General features: G+C 43.5%; 1 protein-coding gene across 4 annotated transcripts in view; it reads right to left on the bottom strand.

Annotated features, from left to right (window-relative positions):
* Nucleotides 1–2547: 2547 nt before the first annotated feature.
* The window catches only part of CILK1 (ciliogenesis associated kinase 1), a 54172-nt gene continuing 34937 nt past the window's right edge, over nt 2548–21782 (bottom strand). For all 4 annotated transcript variants that reach the window (XM_036317476.1, XM_036317479.1, XM_036317477.1 and 1 more), the window contains 9 exons: nt 17287–17419; nt 16307–16478; nt 13266–13433; nt 11920–12240; nt 9959–10149; nt 9697–9845; nt 8715–8843; nt 6105–6227; nt 2548–4846 (listed from right to left, as the gene is read on the bottom strand). In XM_036317476.1, the coding sequence (XP_036173369.1) occupies nt 4692–4846; nt 6105–6227; nt 8715–8843; nt 9697–9845; nt 9959–10149; nt 11920–12240; nt 13266–13433; nt 16307–16478; nt 17287–17419 (1541 nt within the window). In that variant the 3' untranslated portion in view covers nt 2548–4691. The remainder of the gene's footprint in view (nt 4847–6104; nt 6228–8714; nt 8844–9696; nt 9846–9958; nt 10150–11919; nt 12241–13265; nt 13434–16306; nt 16479–17286; nt 17420–21782) is intronic.

Here is a 21782-nt window from a genome sequence, read left to right as displayed (position 1 = left end):
AGTCACCCTGTCTTATTCATGGTGTCCACCTACCAACCTGATACATTTTCAGAGGCTCTGGGAAATCATCTTTAAACCTTCAGCCACCTACTCAGTAGCATGTAAAATTGCCTTAATAAAAATCAGGAGCTTTAAATCATAGTTTAGGAGAAGCTTGATATGTAAACTCTCCATGAAAAGGGAAACAATTGGCTTAAATTCAGCCATATTTATAGATGGCTAAAGTCAGACCAAATCCTACAGCAGGTTTTTGCAGAGGAAGGATGGCTGAGAGCTAGAATCTGCACGGCTTCTGAAGGGGCACCCTTGCCAAGAGGCTGTGGGCAAACTATGGCCCGCGGGCCGGATCCAGCCTGTTTGAAATGAATAAAACTAAAAAAAAAAAAAGACCGTACCCTTTTATGTAATGATGTTTACTTTGAATTTATATTAGTTCACACAAACACTCCATCCATGCTTTTGTTCCGGCCCTCCGGTCCAGTTTAAGACCCCATTGTGGCCCTCGAGTCAAAAAGTTTGCCCACCCCTGGGTTAGACAAATGCTGACGATTACAGTCAGTTGGTGGTATTCTGATCATGAGGGGCATGTATAGGGGTTCACCAATACAAGTCTGATCGGTAGGTAAATCACATTCCTACAAAATTCCGTTGCGGATTCAAAGAATGTTTGGGAAATGAATTTCCTGTGGATTTTCTTTTGAAGGTTTATATTGTACACATGAGTGCACTGTGAAAGTTAAAAACATACAAGGTAAGTATTAACCACAATGAAATCAGAAACAAGAAGTTTTGGCCTGTGCTTGTTTTTAATATCTCTAGTCATCTAACTTACTAAAGGCTAAATTAAAAACAAACATAAAACCTTCCACATTGCAGGATAACTCTTCATACTGCTGCTCTAAGTATATACTTACAACGTACAAGTATTAAGAAAAAGTTATAAAATATACTAATGTTATCTTTTGATGAAAGAACATGAAAGCAAAAACAGAACACTCAAATCAATTTTTCTTAAACCATAACTTTATTTGGAGCAGAATTTTATAAATGTAAAATTAACATTTTAAAACACCTTAGGATGAACTATTCAAAAAGCAACATTTTATTTCAGAGGGGCTTACATAAGTGGTTTTCTGTCCTCTATCTTCTCATCATTATGAATATTTGCTTTATAAATAAATATATTCTTAGTTACTCCCTTGTAATCAAATCAGGTGATTAAAATTTCTACCACTGCCCAGATATTTGAGATCAGAAGACTATTTACTTATTCAGGTCATTTTAAATTCACATTAGCACAGTGTCTATAAGAAACCAATAATACAGATGAATGTGATATTTGCCTCCAGTCTGTCTTCTTAATGGTTTCTGTGAGAAGGTCCTCACAATAAATTATACAAAATACAGTACTTTGGTTGAAAAGTGTAAAAATAATTCTAAAAATTAACCACATATATTAAACAAACAAGTTGCTACAGTATGCTTTAAATGATATATAATTAGTATGTCACATATATTGCTTTTGGTCATACACTGAGCTGAAACATACAGCCTACTTTCTTTTTCTCTCCTAAATGGCACAAACCAATGGCTTGATGGAAGGGAAATGCTACTTCATGAGGAAATACGGTGCCCATGAACTCCAGCAGTACTGGGATTTGTACTGGGAAACAAAAGTTCTTGACAAAATCTTGACAATTCTCGACAAACAAGCATTGTTGGTTTTTACATGTGTTGCCTTGCTTGTACTCAGTCTTTGAGAATCCCAGAAGATGATATAGATGTTAGTTAGTCCTTTGGGTGAAATGTGTCTTAAAACTTGTTTGAAAATCTATTTTCTTCCTATTTAAACCCTATCATACATGAGCTGGGTGAGGGCTTAGCAATGAATGAGATTTTATTGTGAAATGAACAATCACACCAGGTAATTTTTGTGCCTGTGCAGTTCACATGTGGACGCCTGGGCACACCTGTCACTGAGCCTTTGGGCCCAAAAGAAGAGCCATCCCTGTACCGTTGCCCGACGCCCTGGGAAGCTTTCTGACTGGAAACGAGGTATAGTAATGGAGGGTACAGTTACACTCGTCGTTCCTCTTGGTGTCTTGCAGTACGCTTTACAATTCAACAGTAAATGAAAAATACATGCACAGGTAGCATATTTTTTTTTCACTAAAAAAAAAAAGGTCACTCTTTCCTTCTATAGTAAACAGCTTGTATACACAATTTGTCCTTTACCCATTTCAGGGCAAGGGGGAGTACTTTATAGGATTTTGCTAGTTCTTTAGAATTTACAGTTTTTTTCCAGTTTTCTAGTTTTCTCAGCTGAACATCTGTTTCTTGACTTTCATATGAATACATGTTTAGCTTCCCAAAGGAAGTTGTTTTCAGATAAATAAAGGAAAGAGGAAGAGGAAGAAAAGTGAAATATTTTTCTGAATTTGGACCCTACAAAAATATCATTTTTTAAAATTTTTGTTAATCCTCACCTGAGGATATTTTTCTATTGATTTTTTTGCGAGAGTGGAAGGGGAGAGACAGAGAGACACACAACGATTGGTTGCCTCCACATGGGGGATTGAGCCTGTAACCGAGGTACATGCCCTTGATAGAAATTGAACCCAGGACCCTTCACTCCAAGGCTCTATCCACTGAGCCAAACCAGCTAGGGCCCTACAGAAATATTAGAAAAACCACTTTATAATGTGTATTAACCAGGTAACTAGTTTTTCAATTTAAAAAAAAGTAATGACCTTAGCATAAGCTAGAGTTTCAAGAATATGGTATTCACAATCCATTTGCTTTCTACAGGGTATTTACAATTTAAACCCAGCTTTCCAGCAAGCTGAGGAAGGTTACAGATTAACTTACTCTGTATACATAATACAGAAAGGGAAATAAATATTAACCTCAGTAAAGGACTTGTCTCTGAAAACACATTTTCTGTTGCTTTCGAGAATGAGTTGAGAATATAATACAGAAATGAATTCAGGTTCAAGTTGTGCTTACACATACATATTTATTTTCTGAAGCTCTGCCGCCAGTTTGTTAACAGGAAAATATTACCTATTAAGTCCACATCCATTATGTGCTTTTCTCCCGGCCCTAGGATCATAGCGCTTGGTCAAGTATGTTTTTGAGCCAGATTCTCCAAAACAGAAATGACTCCCGACTTTAGGTTAGCGCTTTTTGGGAGCCATGGTGTAATTGGTTCAGGTCAGGCTGCAACGTATTATTAACAGACTGAAGTGGTAATTTCCCAACTTATTAGGCTGAACCATATCATTTCATTTTAACCTACAAAAATGACACTTTCCTGTGGTTCAGCTTGCTATATCCTGGAACCTGGAACCACATGAGAGCACTTGAGCCCTGGGAGAATGAGTCTATACACTATTGAGATTATAATACATTCTCTGGAGGTGCCCTTCCCTCTTGCCTGTCAGGCAACCATGAGTGGAGGCAAATGTGTCCTACAGAGATGGATGAGAGTGGACCTCTTGTCTTTTTCTGTCTCCAAACTAGCTTTGTCATTTTCAAAATTGCTGTAAACATTCCTCTCAGTGGAACAGCCACTGCCAACCAATAGAGTTCTCACTGTTGGAAGAAACTACACAAGGGTTAAGAGGTCAAAGTTCAAATGTGGCACACTCTGACACTAGTGTCATGGTAACTGTGGCTTCCTCTGCCACCAATCTTTTCTGCTTCCCAAGGTGCCCTGAGATTTCGGCTAGGAGAGGAGATTATTTGTAGTGTGTTCCCAGCCAGGCCTGGAGAACTGAGCTGAATGCAAAATCCTATCAGTTATTATCATAAAAAATCTGCTGTGTCAAAACTTAGCTTTTTGGTCGTGCATCTTGGCAGGGATATCAGTTTAATTGACTGTATTCACCTTTATGTTGAGAATCTTGTGGCTAGAAAAGCTTCCCTTTTGTGGTGCTGATACAATTTGATTTTTAAAATGGAAGAAATAGAATGGAATGGCATAGCATGATAAAGCCTGGGTTCATTTGGCTATCTCCAACCACAATAAAGGGTGTTACAAAAATTTCAAAAAATATTTACTTAGAGTTCTTTCAGCTGGGGAACAAACACCAAACCAAATGAGTTAATTATATAACAGTACTTTCAGAACGGCACAGCAGTCTCAAAAGATCAAACCAATAACGTGACACTGAAAAGACCATTTTCTAGTGCTGAAGTCAGTCCAAGGAAGCCTGAGGTACCCCATGTGCCACATTTAAAATTTAACCACTTCACAAATATCTGCACGCGTTGAGTAAATAACCCTCTGTCATGTAGCTTTAAATTGCACCCCTGTTGCAATACTGCATCAATATTATTACGTTTTTAAAAATCTGTATAAAATATTATCTGGAACCCCAAAAGAAAATCAATTAATCTTTAAAAAGTTTGTTACAAAGTTGACTGTATAAAACACTAAAACATAATCCATATGTACAAAATGCTGCTGTTTAAGAAAATAATGGGACCCAGTAGTAGAATAAAATAATTTTGTACAAATCAATATTTAAGAAAAAAACTTTAAAAAAGAATATTGAAATGTCTTAGTTCAGAAGAACAACTGTAAAGCATGTGTTTGCTTTTACACCATCCGAAAGTTTCTTGCAGGGAGAACGCCAGTTGGCGGAGGGACAGGGTCCTGCTTTCCCCCACGGAAGGGATCCCGACTGTCATCGCCGAGGGGCATACTTGGAAGCCCAGTCGGTCCGGCCGTGCACTGGCTGGGCAGCCGGAGGCCGTGGGATCAGCCCAGGAGTGCTCCTAGGCTGGGTGTGGAAGAAAGGCCGTCCAGGATGAGGTCTCACAGCCTTCAAGGAAGAATAACCTGCAGTGAAAGAGACAGGTGAGCCTGATTGGTAGGGGACCCATGCAAACAGGTGCAGATAAATGCATCTCAGTAACAAAAAATATGAGAAAAGGAGATTTCAAGAGGAGCACTTCGCCTCCTGCTCATAGTCTTCCCTTTCTCCATTAAAGACCACCTAATTCTATAGTGTCAGGCCAAAAATACAGATGTCAATCCTGACTCCTCTCTTGTTCTCAAATTCTACTTGTAATTTGTCAGCAAATCCTACTGGCTCTACCTTCCAAATATACCCAGAATCTGGCCCAACCCAACCACTAGCACCCCAGCTCAGGCCAGCGCCATCCCCTGCCTGGATAATTAGCCTGCCCATCAGTGTTGCTGCCTCCAATCTTGCTCTCTCAGTCTAGTGACAGCCAGCTCTTGAGTGAGCGTGGAAGATGCATATCAAATCACCTCACTCCCCTGCTCAGAACCTTCCAGCGGCTCTCATGTTGCTCAGAGTCAATGACCAAGTGCACATGGTAGCTGCAGGGCCTCACAGCATGCGGTGTCTTCTCATCTCTCTGACCCCCTCTCTTCCTACTCCCCTCCTCTCACTCATGCCACCCCTGTACTGTCTCCTTGCTATTCGCTGAATATGCCAGGCCTGTCCTGTCTCAAAGCCCACACACCTGTGCCAAACCAGCGTGGCTCAGTGTTTGAGCGTCAACCTATGAACAAGAAGGTCACAGTTCAATTCCCGGTCAGGGCACATGCCCAGGTTGCAGGCTAGATCTTCAGTGCGGAATTTGCAGGAGGCAGCCAATCAGTGACTCTCTCTCATCACTGATGTTTCTCTCTCCCTCTCCTTTCTTCTCTGAAATCAATAAAAACATATATATATATATATATATATATTTTAAAAAGCCCACACACCTCAGAATCCCAAGTCTGAAACAGTCTCAACTATATTGCCCACTTGCTCACTCACCTCCTTCGCAATGAGGTCTTCTTTGGCTACCCTATCTAAAATTGCAATCTGCACCCCACCCTCCAACTCCCTCATTCTCAATCTCTACTTCCTGCCTGCTCTATTTTCTCCTCAACACTCATAAGCATCTTATCTGGCCCTCTTATTGTCTATAGAGTATAAGTCCACAAGGACAGGGAGTCTGTCTGTCCCCTTCGCTTGAGGATCCTAGACCTACAACATGCCTATCCATGCCTGCAACGACAAAGCCGTTGTTCAATAACTATTTGTTGAATCAATTCATGAATAATCCACAATGGAACTTACCAGGGGAAGGGTCTGGAATAGGTGCCAAGTGTACCCTCTGCACAGCAGAACCAACTTCTTTTTTCAGAAAGGAAGGAATGTAGTTTCCAGTCAGTCCACTAGAACTTGTAGAGCCGGAACCAACTGATTTGCAAAAACAAAAGTTCATTACTACAAAGTCACATGTACATGACAGGGTTAAAGGACAGTAGTACAGAAAAATAAAGAATTAGGTTTTTATTTTTGGAGGGGGAAGAATTATGATAAAAACATATTCTGATCAGAGCATTCCAGCACACCACACTGTCAGAAAGATGGGGGTACAGGGGGAAGGGGGGGGGAACTGCTGCTCCTGTAGCCCACACCCAAATGGAGGGGGGTTGGTTTGTATGAGAAAAGGGAAATTTGGAATTTTTTTTCTTTTGGTATAATCAGTTTAGCCTGTTCTGAAACGTGCTTTTTCCACTTCATAATAATATAGAACAATGATCATTGCATGTCAGTATATGCAAATTCTACAATATGGCTAAACCATAATACATTTAACCACTCTCTTATTCATCAACACAAGGGTTATGTTAATTATTTAGCTACTAGAGGCCCAATGCACGAAATTCGTGCAAGAGTAGGCCTTCTTTCCCCCAGCTGCCAGCACCAGCTTCTCTCTGGCACCTGGGACACGGCTTCCCTCCAGCCACAGGCAGGTACCCAGGGCCCAGGCTTCCCTTACAGCCCAGGCTTTGTTCGGAAGGACATCCGGTCTAATTAGCATATTACACTTTTATTATTATAGATTATAAGTAATTCTATATAAGTATTCTTCTCTGTAATCAGAACAATTAACCATTATTAAAATACGGAGTATATTAAATACATTCACTTATAATGCCATTTCCATCTTGAGAGTGCTTTAAGGACCAGAACTATAGCTACTCATCTTAGTATTCTAGGATGTTAGTGGAATGAATGCCTTACATATAGCAAGGCATTCCACTTGCCTTGGATGGGGGAATGAATATCTATAAGCCTTACTATGAAGGCGTAAAGCTACACATGGAACAATGAAGACTGTTATTATGGCCATTATACAATGGAAGTTCTAGCCATTAAGAAAAGAGTTACTGAGTAGTAGAACTGCTCTATGTCTCCCCAACACAGAGCATCCTTGGCCATCACTCAGAGCAGAGCAGGAACCATGGTTGGAATGCCTGTCTGAGGAGCTGTGGTGGTCAGCCGGAGCAGATTTTGCATTTTTGGTGAATAGACCGATATGAAGAAAAAGGAGAGGAGAACTTGAACAGATAAAGTCACAAAAGGGAAAAAATGTAGTCAATAAACACAAGATGCTCAACCTCATTAGTGAACAGGACATGCAAGTTTAAGCCACAGAAAATGCTATTTCACACCCATCACATTAGCTCAAATTTTAGTCTCGACAGTACCAAGAGTCATCAAGGATGCAGCACAACTCCCACACCCTACCGGAGAGCCATCTGGCAATATCTGCGAAGTCGAAGATGAGCACACCCTTCAACCTAGCATGTTTATATCACATCCAGAGAAACCCCACACAGGTGCACAGCAAGGCCCATTTCAGCACGCTTTCTAATAGCAAAAACCATCAACAACTTACATGTTCATCAAGAAGAGAAGGGATAAGTAAATATGGTCTAGTAGAAGTAATAAATGATGGTATTGTATGGTTATATATATTGTATATGTAATATGATATATGATATGACATACATTCTATATATGTGTAATTGCTACATACATAATATAATTATTAAAATGAATGAAGTGGAGATCCAGGATTATAGGCATATACATTTTAAAACATGCAAAACTATACTATGTGCTTCATGTATTTATATTTTAAAAAGCATAGAAATAATAAATACCTGAATCAGGGGGGACTTGGGTGAGGGAGAGACAGAGGGAGAGGGAGGGAAAGGCCTAGACATGGCCTTGGGGTCTATTTCACTTTGTAAGCTCACAGTGGGTATGTGGGTGTTGCTATATTATTTTCTTCTTCTTTTTTGTATTCCTTGAAATACATGCACATGGAATGGATAAAGGCAGGAGAAGTGCAGCCCAGATGTTTACTTGGAATGAGGAGTGGGAGCAACACAGAGAGCAGGGCTGCCGTGTGAGGGATGGCCATGTGGGAAACTGGCCGGCTGGGAACAGGGTTAGTCAGCCTGCACAGCTCAGGAAATGTCTTTTACTTATTTACAAAGAATGGGAGGGCCACCCAAACTATCTTCATCTGGAAGTCTTGTTGGCCTGGCAGGGGCTGGGTAATCAAGCAGAGGGGACAAGCTGGAACTGACTTTCGAGGTCATGCACCATAGAGGGTCAGACTCTGTCAAGTGTTTTTTGTTTTTTCCAGGAGCCAAGAACGACTATGCTTTTCCCGCCAGATACTCCGGGAGGTAGACCCGTGAGCGGGCTGGGTCCCCAGGGCCTGCTGCTCTGAGACAGGAGCACAGGCCAGGAAGAGAGGCCCGGGGTTTGCATAGCAGAAAGGCCTCCGTGGTCCCACAATTGGAACCCTCGTCTCCGTTCCCACTCTGCCACATCCAGAGAAATTTGCTTCTTGCCATTTGGGAGTTAATAATTAGTACTCACCTGAATTTATCTTGCTGATTACTGACACCGTCCCTGAAGACTTTCCTGACAAACCAGAACTAGACCACGGGTTAGATGGAATAAAGTCCTTGCCCGGAGTCGGGAGGATGCCATTCCTTATGTTTATTCCTAACAGGGAAGAAATGTTTTCAAAATATGCATCAGACTTCAGAGATAAAATTAATGCAGAACCCAATTTGTCTAAAAGTTTCTATGGCTCAAGAATCTAAGCAAACATGGACTGTGAAAAGGAAAGGTGCTGTCTTTGGGTTTAGTATGTTGCCTCTCTGGTATGTGGCCTGACAGGGGTGTCTGAAACTTCTGTTACCAACAGCTCTGTCCCATGTCCTATGTTTTGATGCCCTCTGGTGCTGTCCTGGGCTTTAGTGCTCCTGGACATTCCTACGTGTCCCCTTCGCAGGCCACCGCCTTTCTGTCATCTAAGTTCCTCTCCACCTCTGCTCCAAAGTCCCAACCTCTGCATCCCTTCCCTCCTCTTTCTGCCTCTGTCCCCCAAGATTCCACCGTCTCACCTGACCTACACCACTTCGTCATCCCACACTGATGGCTCCGGTCTGTACCAACAACCCTCACCGACTCCCTAATGTCCAAGGCTGCCTTGACCTTAACCTCAAGCCAAACCACTTTCCCTCTAGATGCCTGCATCCCCACTTGTGTCAGGCACTGCAGATTTCCGCGGGGGTGGGGGGTGTGGAAAGAGACCTCAGGCATGCTGCCTGGCTCTTACCAGTTACTCCCTCCCTGGGGGCTGGACCCAGTATCTGCTACTAAATTTCTTATCTTAGGCAACTATAAAAACTAAAAATATGAGGCCTGGGCTCCAGCAACTATTTTTATGATGTTCCCACCAGTTCTGAAGAGAAGCCCCAACTGCCTTCCAAAACAGAACCTCTGTGAACATGGGATTCCAGGGAAATGGTTTCTTTTCAACGGTCAGAGAAAATGGAGTTGTTTCTATTACCTGGCAAGTATCGGGAGTGCTTCAGGTAGTGCTGCTTGGCCGAGGATCTCAGGGTCGGCGTGTCTCGCCTCTGATACGAAGTCTGGGTCGGGGCGCTGTTTCCTGTCCCCATGGGCTCAGAGGGCTTCAGGTCCAAAACACTCTCAAATCTGAAACGAGAGAACATGGCTCAGGTCACACTCGAGAGAAAGCATCGTCAGATGGGTAAGGGTCCCTCGCAAACCCCAGGTCCAGTCCTTTACAGACAGAAGCGCACACTTGCCTGCAGAGAGTCTCGTCGCTCTGTCTCTTCTTGTTTGTCAGGTCAGTCCTGGTGCGGGAGGGGCTGAAATCCAAGTCAGCCCAGTCAGCCCAGTCATCGGAACCCTTTGTCGGCCTGGGAACAAGACCCCACCTTCTCCTACTCTTTGGCTTGATCTCACCGTTTTTGTGCTCCAGCCCAGCGAGGATTTTCTGTGTTCACAAGGAGAGGCGGAAAGCAATACTTGGCATTAATGGAGCTCACCCATGGGTATTCCCCATTCCGAACTTTCTTGGTCATAAAAAGGAGGATCCTGGGGCATAGCATCTATCTATAATAATAAAGGCGTAGTATGCTAATGAGACTGGACGTTGTTCTGGATGACCTTCTGGGAAGCCTGGGTCCTGGGTGCCTGCTGGCGGCCAGAGGGAAGCCTGGGTCCCAGGTGCCAGAGGGAGGCCGGTGCCGGCAGCTGGGGGAAGGAAGGCCTACTCTTGCACGAATTTCATGCATCGGCCTCTAGTTCCCTAATATGCACTGCTCATCTGAAAGGGCAACAGGGGCAGCGCATACCCAGACCCTTGTCTCTCGCCTACCCTGCACAGAGTACATCGGTGTTCATCCTATGGAGACACTCGTTGTTTATGAAAAGGATTTTAAAAAAGAAATTTAAGGGACTTCTCCCATACTAGGAAGATGACTGGTTCTCATTCAGGCCTCATCTCAAACAGTTAACATGATTTATAGTGTTATAAATAACGATATAAAGAATATAGTGTCAGTCATCCCACCCTCTTACAGAAAACAATACAAATAATGCCTTCTTTGCCTTCTTGATAGACTTGGACATAATTTAACTACTGAATTAGTTATAACAGGAAATTTCCAACTACCGCTGCCTTCAAGTCCTGGACTGGGGTAAAACAAACAGTCTAGAGACGCCACCCTGTAACCTCACACAGTATCGTACATTGTGCTGCCTGGGAGCCAGCGCTCAGTGAAGGAATACTAGTTGACAGAAAAAGTGTTACTTTTGCATAGAGGTGTTAGGAAATCAGGCTCTCAGACAGCATTAAAAAGCTACTGGCAACTAGACTCCCTTGGCCAGGTTATCATTTGATTAAATCTAACACCCGTTGATTCCTTTTGAACCCCAGCCCAAGAGGAGAAGAAAGATCTAGGCTCAATTAACAGCCCAGCATATGAGCCATTGATGGGATTCATAGGAATAACAACCTACAAATATTCGTATGGCACTTGGTGACTTTCAAAACATCTGCACAGCCCGGCCAGTGTGGCTCAGTGGCTTAGTGTTGACTTATGAACCAGGTCATGGTTCAATTCCCGATCAGGGCACATACCCTGGTTTTGGGCTCAGTCCCCAGTGTGGGGCATGCAGGAGGCAGCTGATCAATGGTTCTCTCTCATCATTGATGTTTTTATCTCTCTCTCCTTCTCCCTTCCTCTCTGAAATCAATAAAAACATATTTAAAAAAAACAAAACAAAACAAAAAACATCTGCACAAGCACCAGGAACTTTGATCCTCTTGAACAGCCCTGTCTGGTGGGCAAGACAGATGTAATGATTTTCTGTTACAGATGAGGAAACTGAGTCCACAGGGATCAGCATCAATGACTAATATTTATTAAGTTCCTCCCAGGTGCCAGGTATTCGTTTAAATTCTTTCAAGTATTAACTCATTTAGTGCTCAAAAGAATTCTTTCAGGCAGGTGTTATTATCTCTATTTTACAGAGAGGAAGTGAGGAGCAGAGAGGCGGGATCATGTGCACAGGGCCATTGAACTTAGCCCTTTAACGCCAAGGCCAAAGCTCTTTTCACAAGTCCATGATGTTACAAAGGTACGTTTATCACAGTTACACTCTATATGCTGAAAAGGAAAACAGGTCACACAGTAAGTGAGGTACTAGTAGAAGAGGAATAGGCCAGACAGGAGGCGCACTAGTGAATTTCGCCGCTTACCGCTGGAGGATTCTTGGCGTGGAGGGATGGGAAGAGTAAGGGGCTTGGCTTGTCCTCCGGCAGATGGCTCGGGTGATCTGTCCTGGACGCCTCTGCTTTGTAGGGGTACATGAGATGCTGAGGGGGCTGGCTGGCTTGATGCTGTCTCGAAGAAATCCGAGTGTGTGGCTTGGTCGGGGGCTGGGCAGGAGGGACTGGCTTAATGTGAGGTGGCAGGCCTGCCTTTTCCAGGATGTCCTTCTGTGGTTTTCCGGAATCCTGAAGGCTCTGTGTGGTGCTGCCCAGGGGATGCCCAATCTGGAAGTAAGGATATCGGAGCGCCTGGAACAAACATATGGCTGCTTTAGGAGAAAAGTCTAGTGGGCAGGTTAGCACCATCAACTCACTCATTGACCAGTTTACTGCAATTTCTTAGCCCAAACCAACTACAGGGTGGGGCAAAGTAGGTTTATAGTTGTTTGCATGGAAAATAATACAATAATTAATAAATAATATAAAAGAATAAACTCTGTATTTCTTGTACTCACAAATCTATGTTTGCCAGCACCTTGAATCTGTAACACCCCTTGTGGCTTTTCTTATCTAAAGTATTATCGAATGTATGAACTTAAAATTATCTCACTAAAGCAGCCAGTTACACTGCTATTACCTTTGCTACTTCTGAAAAGTATTCTGGCTCAATACAGCTCCTAGCTTTGTAACTTATTATTTCCTATATGTCTTAAATGGAATACTTCACTTTTCTGAGCCCATTTCCTCATTCCAAAGCAACTATGTTGTTTAAACCTTGACTACTTTAACTTTACAAGTTTCAAACTATTTTAAGTTCTTATATATAACTAGAGGCCTGGTGCATGAAATTAGTGCATGGGGCGGGGGGGGGGGTCCCTCAGACCAGCCTGCACCCTCTCCAATCCAGGACTTCTCGAGGGATGTCTGACTGCCGGTTTAGGCCCGATCCCACAGGGACCGCTGGCTCCTAACCACTCGCCTGCCTTCCTGCCTGATGCCCCTAACCACCTCTGCCTGCCGGCCTGATGCCCCTAACTGCCCTCCCCTGCCGGCCTGATGCCCCTAACTGCTCTACTGCCTGCCTGATCACCCCTAACCGCCTCTGCCTTGGCCTCTGCCACCACGGCTTTGTCCAGGAGGACATCCAGAAGGTTGTTTGGTCTAATTAGCATATTACGCTTTTATTAGTATAGATACACCAATAGTGGTATTCTATACTATTTTTTTTACCCATAATACCAAATAAAGTACTTCCTATGAGATTACAGGACTCATTCAGAGTTAGATATGAACTTCATAAGAAATGCATCCCACAGAAGAAGATGGAAGAAAACCTGACTAGCTGTTGGCCGTTTCTTGGGATCCCACTGAAGCAGGTCTCTCAGGAGCTGAATGGCTTCGCTGCTAGCATTAGGAATCAGGGTCTTTAAGTTATTGGGTACACACTGGGGCCAGCGGAAGTTCATAGCACTTGAAAGTTGGTAGCCTTCTGGCCAGTCGGTCTGAAAGAAAGATAAAAAATCTTGCTCAGCCACTCTCTGTGATAGGAGTGCATATCCTGGCATGTGTGCCTACAACGGAAAGGCAATCATGTCATGACCACATCCATATCCATTCTGGTGGCACCATGAGGACTGACAGAGGATGCTAACGGGGAGAATAGAAAGTACATGAAGTCTGAGAAAGCGTAGAAAAAGACACTGGATTTGCCACCAACCTGTTGTATAACCTTAACACAAAATAGTGCCTCTCGCCCTGACCGGTTTGGCTCAGTGGATGGAGTGTCAGCCTGCGGACTGAAGGGTCCCGGGTTCGATTCCAGTTAGGGGCATGTGCCTTGGTGGCGGGCGCATCCCCAGTGGGGGGTTGTGCAGGAGGCAGCTGGTCAATGTTTCTCTCTCATCGATGTTTCTGACTCTCTATCCCTCTCCCTTCCTCTTTGTGAGAGATCAATAGAATATGTTAAAAAAAAAAAAAAAAGATAGCGCCTCTCTTGAGATTTGGGGGTTGAACCAAATTAGTATTTTCCCAACTGTGTTCCATGAGACAGAGGTTTTAGAAACTGCTAATGAGATTTTTTTTTTTGGGGGGGGGGGGGGGAGATAAAACAAAGCACCTGTCCCCAGTTAAATAAATTTATCAAAACCTACATATCCCCATCTTGATGAAGTCCAGAGGTAAAGAAAGCAGTCCCACGCAATCTCAAGTTCCCCACTTTTCCACCCATCATACCCATGACTAAATGCTGAAGTGCATGAGGGGAAAGGACGAACAAATAATCTTCGGGTCCCTTCTAACTCCAACACTCCACTATTTTACAAGACACACTCTGGTGTAATTGCTTTTTTTTAAAAAGCAAAGTGGCATTATGTATTGCTCATATCATTCATTCACTTAGATAATTACTGTATCGCTTCTCGGCCTTTTGGCTAAGATCAAGTGTAGATAATTACTGAGGGCCTGCTATAGCCGTAGCATTGGGTATCCAAAAATAATCTGATATAAATGCTGCCCTTACAGAAATTACTGTCCAAAGGAGAAAATAAGATATTTATTTAAAAGCAGTAATTCAGAATAAAAAGTAACTAGGGCCACGAGAGGTAGACACAGTTATCCCAAGGAGGGGAGACTCCGGCAGGAGACTCTGGAAATCTTGAAGTGGTGCCATCAGTGATTCATTCAAATGATTTAGTAATTTCTTTTGAGGGACTGATTTGTACCAGCAATGATGCTAGCTAGGACCCAGAAAAAGAAACACAAATAAACACAAGATAAATCCTTGCCCTGAATGAGCGTAACATCCAGGTAACAGATATGGACACAAATGATTATATTAGTAACACAGATCACAGTGGAAGGCGAAGAGGAGAGGAGAAACTGTGAGGAGAAAGATTGCGGGGCCTTGGAAAAATGGCGGATGGGGTCATGGGAGAGACCTCAGTCAGGCAGAGCACTATAGTGCGGAGATTCCAAGGTGCATGGTGTGGGGGTACGGGTATGAAGTGGGGGACAGAGAATGACAGTTAAGGTGGCTGGTGATAGGAGCCAGAAAATATTTTTAGGAGGGGACGCCAGTACCAGAGCTGTTCTTTAAGGAGGTGAACTGGCTGCAGACGGAAAGATTAGCTGGAGGGAAAAAGACTTGAAGGCAGAAAGACTGATACCCCCATTCAGGGAGGGCGAGCACGGCCCAGTCTGTGATGGGGCCAGTGGACTCCAAGGATGAGGGCCTCGTGAGAGACTGTGCAGCGAGGGTCAACAGGACGTAAGGACCCATTACTTAGGTGAGGGGAAGGGGAGTAAGGGAAAGAGGGAGAGTAAAATGGACACTCAGCCTCAAGGCTGGGGCTCTGGGACTATGATGGGACCACAGACAAAAATGGAGAATGAAAGCAAGAAGCCAGTGGGGGTAAATGAAAAACCGTCTGGCACATCTTAAACCTGTGTCCATTATATCTCAGTAAAACGGAAAGAAAAAATTGCAGTATGTTTGTGTTCTTTGGAAGAAGTTTAAAAAAGCAAACTGTCAGATGTGTTGAGTTCGAGGGTTTGGTAAGGGTGCAGGGAGCGCCTTTCACAGAGAGATGTAACTATGTGAATGGAGTTGCAAAGGAGGGAGGTGAGGGCTACAGATTGCCTTTAGGAGACTTCTGAATAGCTCCTAAGTGCTGTGGCCAGGAGAACAGAGAAAGGCTACAAGGGAGGTGAAGTGCCATGGAGAGAAGAGTAGAGGGAGCCAGGACAAATGTCTTCTACTTAAGAGCAGAAGGAAGGCACTAGCTGTTTTGGCTCAGTGTACAGAGCGTCAGCCTGAAGGGTCTGATTTTGGTCAAGGGTATATGCCAGGGTTGTGGGCTCCAGCTCCAGTAGGGGGCATGCAGGAGGCAGCTGATCAATGATTCTCTCTCTTCATTGATGTTTTTCTCTCTCCCTCTCCCTTCCTCTCTGAAATCAATAAAAATGGAATCTCGGAGGGAAGGCAGGGGCAGGTGGGTGGGTGGGTGGGAAGTTATCAACCAAGGACCTTATCTGCATTTATGCATGGCCCATGGACACAGACAATGGGGTGGTGAGGTCCTGGGGTGGGGGGCAGGGGCAGTCTGGAGGGGGTCATGGGGGGGAGGGGAAGGAGACATATTTAATACATTCAACAATAAAGAAGTATTTTAAAAAATAATAAAAAATTAAAATTAATAAAAAGTGAGAGAGAGCAGAAGGAGGGAGTGAGGGCCAGGTCTGAGAGGTGGGTGTGTCTTAGGGCATGGGCATGTCTGAGAGGTGGGTATGGAGGATTGCTGAGGCCAAAAGAAAGATTCCAGAAGGAGCAGGTGGTCATGGCACAGTGGAGGCCAGGGAGCCTGGGGAGCCGGCTTACCTTTTTCGGGGTCCCCAGTACTTGGCAAATTTTGAAGATTGTGTCGATCTCACTGGCCCCCGGGAAGAGTGGCCTGAGGGTGTACACCTCGGCCATGATGCAGCCCACGGCCCAGATGTCAATGGGGGAGCTGTAGTTGGTGGACCTCAGGAGCACTTCGGGGGCCCTGTACCTGGAGGGACAAAGGGGCACTGCCTGTTACTGCCTCCACTGGTCAGAGCAAGTTAAATATATCATCAGCCCTCAGAGAGAGAGTTTACACATTTCCACTATCTGTATCTCAGTGCGGTACATGCAGGCGTGGAGATTGGCAGCTGCTGTGGCTGCTGTCAAAAAGCAATGCTTCTCTATCTTAGGGTCGTTTCTATTGCACATGTCTCTACAGGACTCCTCTCTGCAGCCTCTTTGAGAAATGCAGAGTGAGAATAAACGTGAGGAAGAGAGAGAGAGGGAAGAGGAGAGGAGAGGGAGAGAAGGAGAGGGAGAGGGAGAGGAAGAGGGAGAGGGAGAGGGAGAGGGAGAGGGAGAGGGAGAGGGAGAGGGAGAGGGAGAGGGAGAGGGAGAGGAGAGGGAGAGGGAGAGGGAGAGGGAGAGGGAAAATGTAAAAACATTGTCTGTAGGCTACTTCTTGCTCATGGCCAACAACTTAAAGCAAATTCTTAGGGTCTGGAAGTTTTAATAATAGCAGTTATTCAGATAGGTCTTTGGAGAATCTTTTACACAACTCTTTTGTAAATGGTCTTTACGAAAGTCTATAAAATATGACTCATATTATGGAAAAGCATAATGGATTTCCTTTAAAAATTATTTACAACACAAGCTTTTAACCCTTGCACAATGCCAACTGCTTACACATATGTTGTAAACTGCACTGTTTCTCCTAGTGAAAGTTAACGTTTGTGACATGAATAGCACCCTCAGTATAATGACATATTTTTAAAGAAAAGTAATCAAATACTTTTGAAGAAAATGGCATTCACCATCTGGTAGATACGTAATCTGTGTATGGAGGTCTGGATCGGATTTCCCGGGCCAATCCAAAGTCTGCGATTTTCACAAGATCTGGTCCCATGCAGAGCAGGTTCTCAGGCTTTAAGTCCCGATGGAAGAAGCCTGAGAGAAAGTGGAGAAGGAATCCAAATGCAAGCTGGCCTCTGCGTTATACTCTTCCCAGCTGTATCGCTCTTTTCATAACTGCCATAATTTGAATTATAATTCAGGTATGACACTGAAGGCTCTATACATCCATCCTACTAATAGAGTCCTTCAGACCTCTCAAAGGACTTCATTTAATGAATTCAAGACGTAAAATTATTCCAAAGTTGAACATCATACTTTTTTTTCCAAGAGAGAAAACTTATTCTAAAACATCAAAAATTTTATGTCTGCAATTTATACTTCTATAAATCTGTCAAGAACGAGACATAAAAAAATCTTCAAAGAGTTCTTCCCTAGTTTCTGTATCCGATTCTCATTTCATTCCTTGTTTTCTTATTTTTTAAAAAGCCTTAATAGCTGCATAATATCATCATTTGGATAAATTATCTCTGACATACCAATTCTTCTATTTGAGCATTTAAGCTGTCTTTTCATTTTTCACTATTATAAATAAAAGTTGAATGTAAAAAATTAAAAATAAATAAGTAAAAAATCAAAACTCAATTATGGGCTGAGATAACTTTGCAAAAAAAAAACAACTGTCATTTAAGGAAAAAAAATATCATTTCAAAAGATGAGTCTTGCCAAAACCGGTTTGGCTCAGTGGATAGAGCGTCGGCCTGTGGACTGAAAGGTCCCAGGTTCGATTCCAGTCAAGGGCATGTACCTGGGTTGCGGGCACATCCCCAGTGGGAGATGTGCAGGAGGCAGCTGATCGATGTTTCTCTCTCATCGATGTTTCTAACTCTCTCTCTCTCTCCCTTCCTCTCTGTAAAAAATCAATAAAATATATTTAAAAAAAAAAGATGAGTCTTATGGGTACTAAGAGTTTATACCAGAGCAGAAACACAATTACAATTTTTGTTCAAGAAACAAGGGATTTATGAATAGGACACATAGCTGAGATTCTGCTGTGTGTTGCCACAGATGTTTAAGTATTAAATACTACTTTGCCTAATGAAGAAGTAGAGGTGCAGTTCATGTCTTGAAAGGCAAAGCTAACTCATCAAATGGGAAGCTGGCCTCAGCTTTAGCAAAGCTTTGGGGGCACATGCAGCAGACATTCAACATGCCAACCTTCCAGGCGCACTCAGACAACCACTGTCAGTGGTATATGCCTCTGAAAACCCAGAACCCCCCACTTACAGAGGGCATTGCTGACATAGACATCTTAATCTCAATGGAACACCCAAACTGGAAATACAACTCCGTTGATGCTGCTCATAGTGTTATTTGTTATGTGCTATTATTATCAAGGTTGTGAAAGTTAGGATCCAACTAGCGCATTATGGGAGAAGTTAATAGCCATCACTGAAGATCTACACTATTCCTCAACCAACTCTCTGCTGGTAAGGCACATCTCTAATGTCCTCCTCCACCCTTTTCTCGACCTATGTCTCTCATCATCACAGCTGAATATCACTGTCATCTCCACATCAGCCTGTTCCAGACTCTCTCTCCTTCTTGAACCTTTGATAAGATACCCAGATGCCTCATGGTTAGGTTGGATCCTAACTGTCACATTTCTCATCAAAATTCCTCATATCGCCGAAACCGGTTTGGCTCAGTGGATAGAGCGTCGGCCTGCGGACTGAAAGGTCCCAGGTTCGATTCCGGTCAAGGGCATGTACCTGGGTTGCGGGCACATCCCCAGTGGGAGATGTGCAGGAGGCGGCTGATCGATGTTTCTCTCCCATCGATGTTTCTAACTCTCTATCCCTTTCCCTTCCTCTCTGTAAAAAATCAATAAAATATATTTAAAAAAAAAAAAATTCCTCATATCTGTCCCCTGTGCCCTTGCTCATTGGCCCCTCCCAAAACCTACCTTTTGCGGCCTATCCCTGCACTGCCCCTTTCTAGCAGGCCATCCTCACTCTAGCTTGCTGGATTCCCACTCTTCCTGATAATTCAAACACCATTCTGTCACTGTCCCATCCACAAACACACACAACAAAAACCTTCCATGGCTCCTTATAAAATTATTTAACAAACCTGAAACTCCTTTCAGTCTGTCGAAAGAGACAAAATTATTTTCCAACTAGTAGCCCTGCGCACGAATTTGTGTGCGAGTAGCTTGCTGCTGCTTGCCTCAGTTATCCACCCGCCCACTGCCGATGGTAGCTCTCTTCTGCTCATAGCTCGCTGCCCCGCCGTCCTGTAGCTCTCCACCACTTGTGGATTGGTTGTGACATTATGGTATAACAGATAATTAGCACATTCCTCTCTTATTATATAGGATATTTACCACCAATATGTGTAAAGTGTGTTCCAAACAAGTAAAATTCCTCATTTTCTTTTGGTTCATTGTATTTATTTCCTTTAACAATGTTGTCCCCTTGTACTTTTTGACTATACCAATCCCAATCTTTCTCATGCTTTAAGATTTTCTTTGAGATTCCCTTCCTCCATGAAGCCATTCCAATATATTAGCATTCATTCATTTATTCATTCATTCTACCAATAGATATTCAAGGAGGGCCCACTCCATGCCAGGCACTGGGTTAGGCTCCATGGATTCAGAAGCAAAACCCAAATGGACATGGTTTTTGCCTTGGTAGATGTAATAGGCCCTCCCCAGTAAACCTGAGCAGACTGCTATCGTTTTCGGGCATGTTAACCATCTCTCAGAAATTAGATGTAGCACTTTAAGGGTAGGGGCCACAGTTATATTTCTTCTGGATGTCTCATGCAGTGGCCGGAGCATGGTGTCCTCATAACATATTCTTACTGATTGACCGAGGACTTGAATAGATTTGTAGGGAACGTGAAGACAAATGATGACAAATAAACCTGGGTCAAATAGGGAGGGGCAACAGAGAGCAGACCAGGGCTGTTGGGAAGGTGGGAGGTAGGAAACCTCACAAGACAGCAGCTAAGAACTGAGAGAAGAGCGATGACCCTGACGCAGTGTGGGAGACACTAAGGGCTCAGAGTGGGAAGTTCTCGTCACAGAGGGCGTTCCAGCAGGACAGAATCTACTAGTCAAGGTCATTTTCTAAAACCCCTCTCTGTTCGAAAGGAAGAGCTGGGTGACTGTAACGTAGTTACATGTGAAAACTGCACTAGATGTCCTGCATCACAGAAGCAACAGTGTTTTCATAAAAGGACACTCCTCTCTGTTCATCATCTGGAGACACCAGAGCGCAGTACGAGGTCAAGCTCCACGTGGTTCGTGTTACAACATAATGATGGGTCTGTAAGGTGAATGGCTGGCTAAGATGGACCAGGTGAATATAATTACAGAGCCAAGAACCCAGTCCACGTAGAAGGGCTGAAGGTACAGAAGTGATCGCATACACTCAAGAGGGCCACAGGGGAGAAGAGGAAGTGCTTCCGTCCACCAATGAGCTGCTTTTCTTTTCCATCATCCAAGGCATTGAGAAGATCAAGCAGTTAGACCTGGATTAGACCAGAGACTGGCACAGCGAATTTTCTATTTGTATAGCATATGTATATGTAGTACATGTATGTATATAGCTTTGAGTGTTTATATGCATATATGGGTGTAGAAAGGTAGTATACTGTATATATACATATATAGATATGTAAATATAGATACATACTATACTATACATACTATATCTATATCTATATATATTCCATTGTTTCTTTATCCTAACATTGTACCAATATATAACTAATGGCCTTCCTCATACTAATTCCTTAAGTTTCCTAACCAAAGTAAGAGTAAATTAAACCTAAATTATAGGAAGAACCAAACTTGAGGCTGGTTCAAATTCAAACAGTAATTCAGTATTAGTCAAAAATGGCCTTTAAAATGAAAGAAAGAATGTCAGATGTGGGCAAATTTGGATGGCTTCTGCTCAGCCTAATTAAATAAAGATGATCAGTGCCCACCAGAGTGGGCGAGGTCTCTTCCGAGACTGAGTCACTGTGTTTGGACCCTCTGTTCTTCAGAGCACCATCCAGCTCCCAGAAGGCCCGAAGGCATGCTCCCATCTTGGAATTGACTTAAGAATGTGAACATTCACACGCAGTTATTAGAGAGTGACCTTTCGCCAGTGCACCCAGGAAGACTCCCGTGGCCCCTGAAGATATATGAACATGAGACCATGGTCTCTCTTCCCAAAAACTCAGAGAATTAAAACCACCCCAATGAGCTCTGGCCAGCATTGTTCAGTGGTTAGAGCATAGGTCCATGCACTGAAGGGTCAAGGGTTCAATCCCCGCCCCTGTGGGGGCTTATGTGGGAGGTAGCCAATCAATGTATCTTGCTCACATTTATGTTTCTCTCTCTCCCCCTCTCTCTCTGTCTCTCTCTTCCTCTACCTCTTCCCTTCCACTCTCTCTAAAAGTC

Source organism: Myotis myotis, unplaced genomic scaffold (genome assembly GCF_014108235.1).
Source record: "Myotis myotis isolate mMyoMyo1 unplaced genomic scaffold, mMyoMyo1.p scaffold_m19_p_7, whole genome shotgun sequence".
NCBI lineage: Eukaryota > Metazoa > Chordata > Mammalia > Chiroptera > Vespertilionidae > Myotis > Myotis myotis.
Note: the sequence above shows the minus strand (reverse complement) of the source record. Positions and strands in the feature narration are given on the sequence as shown.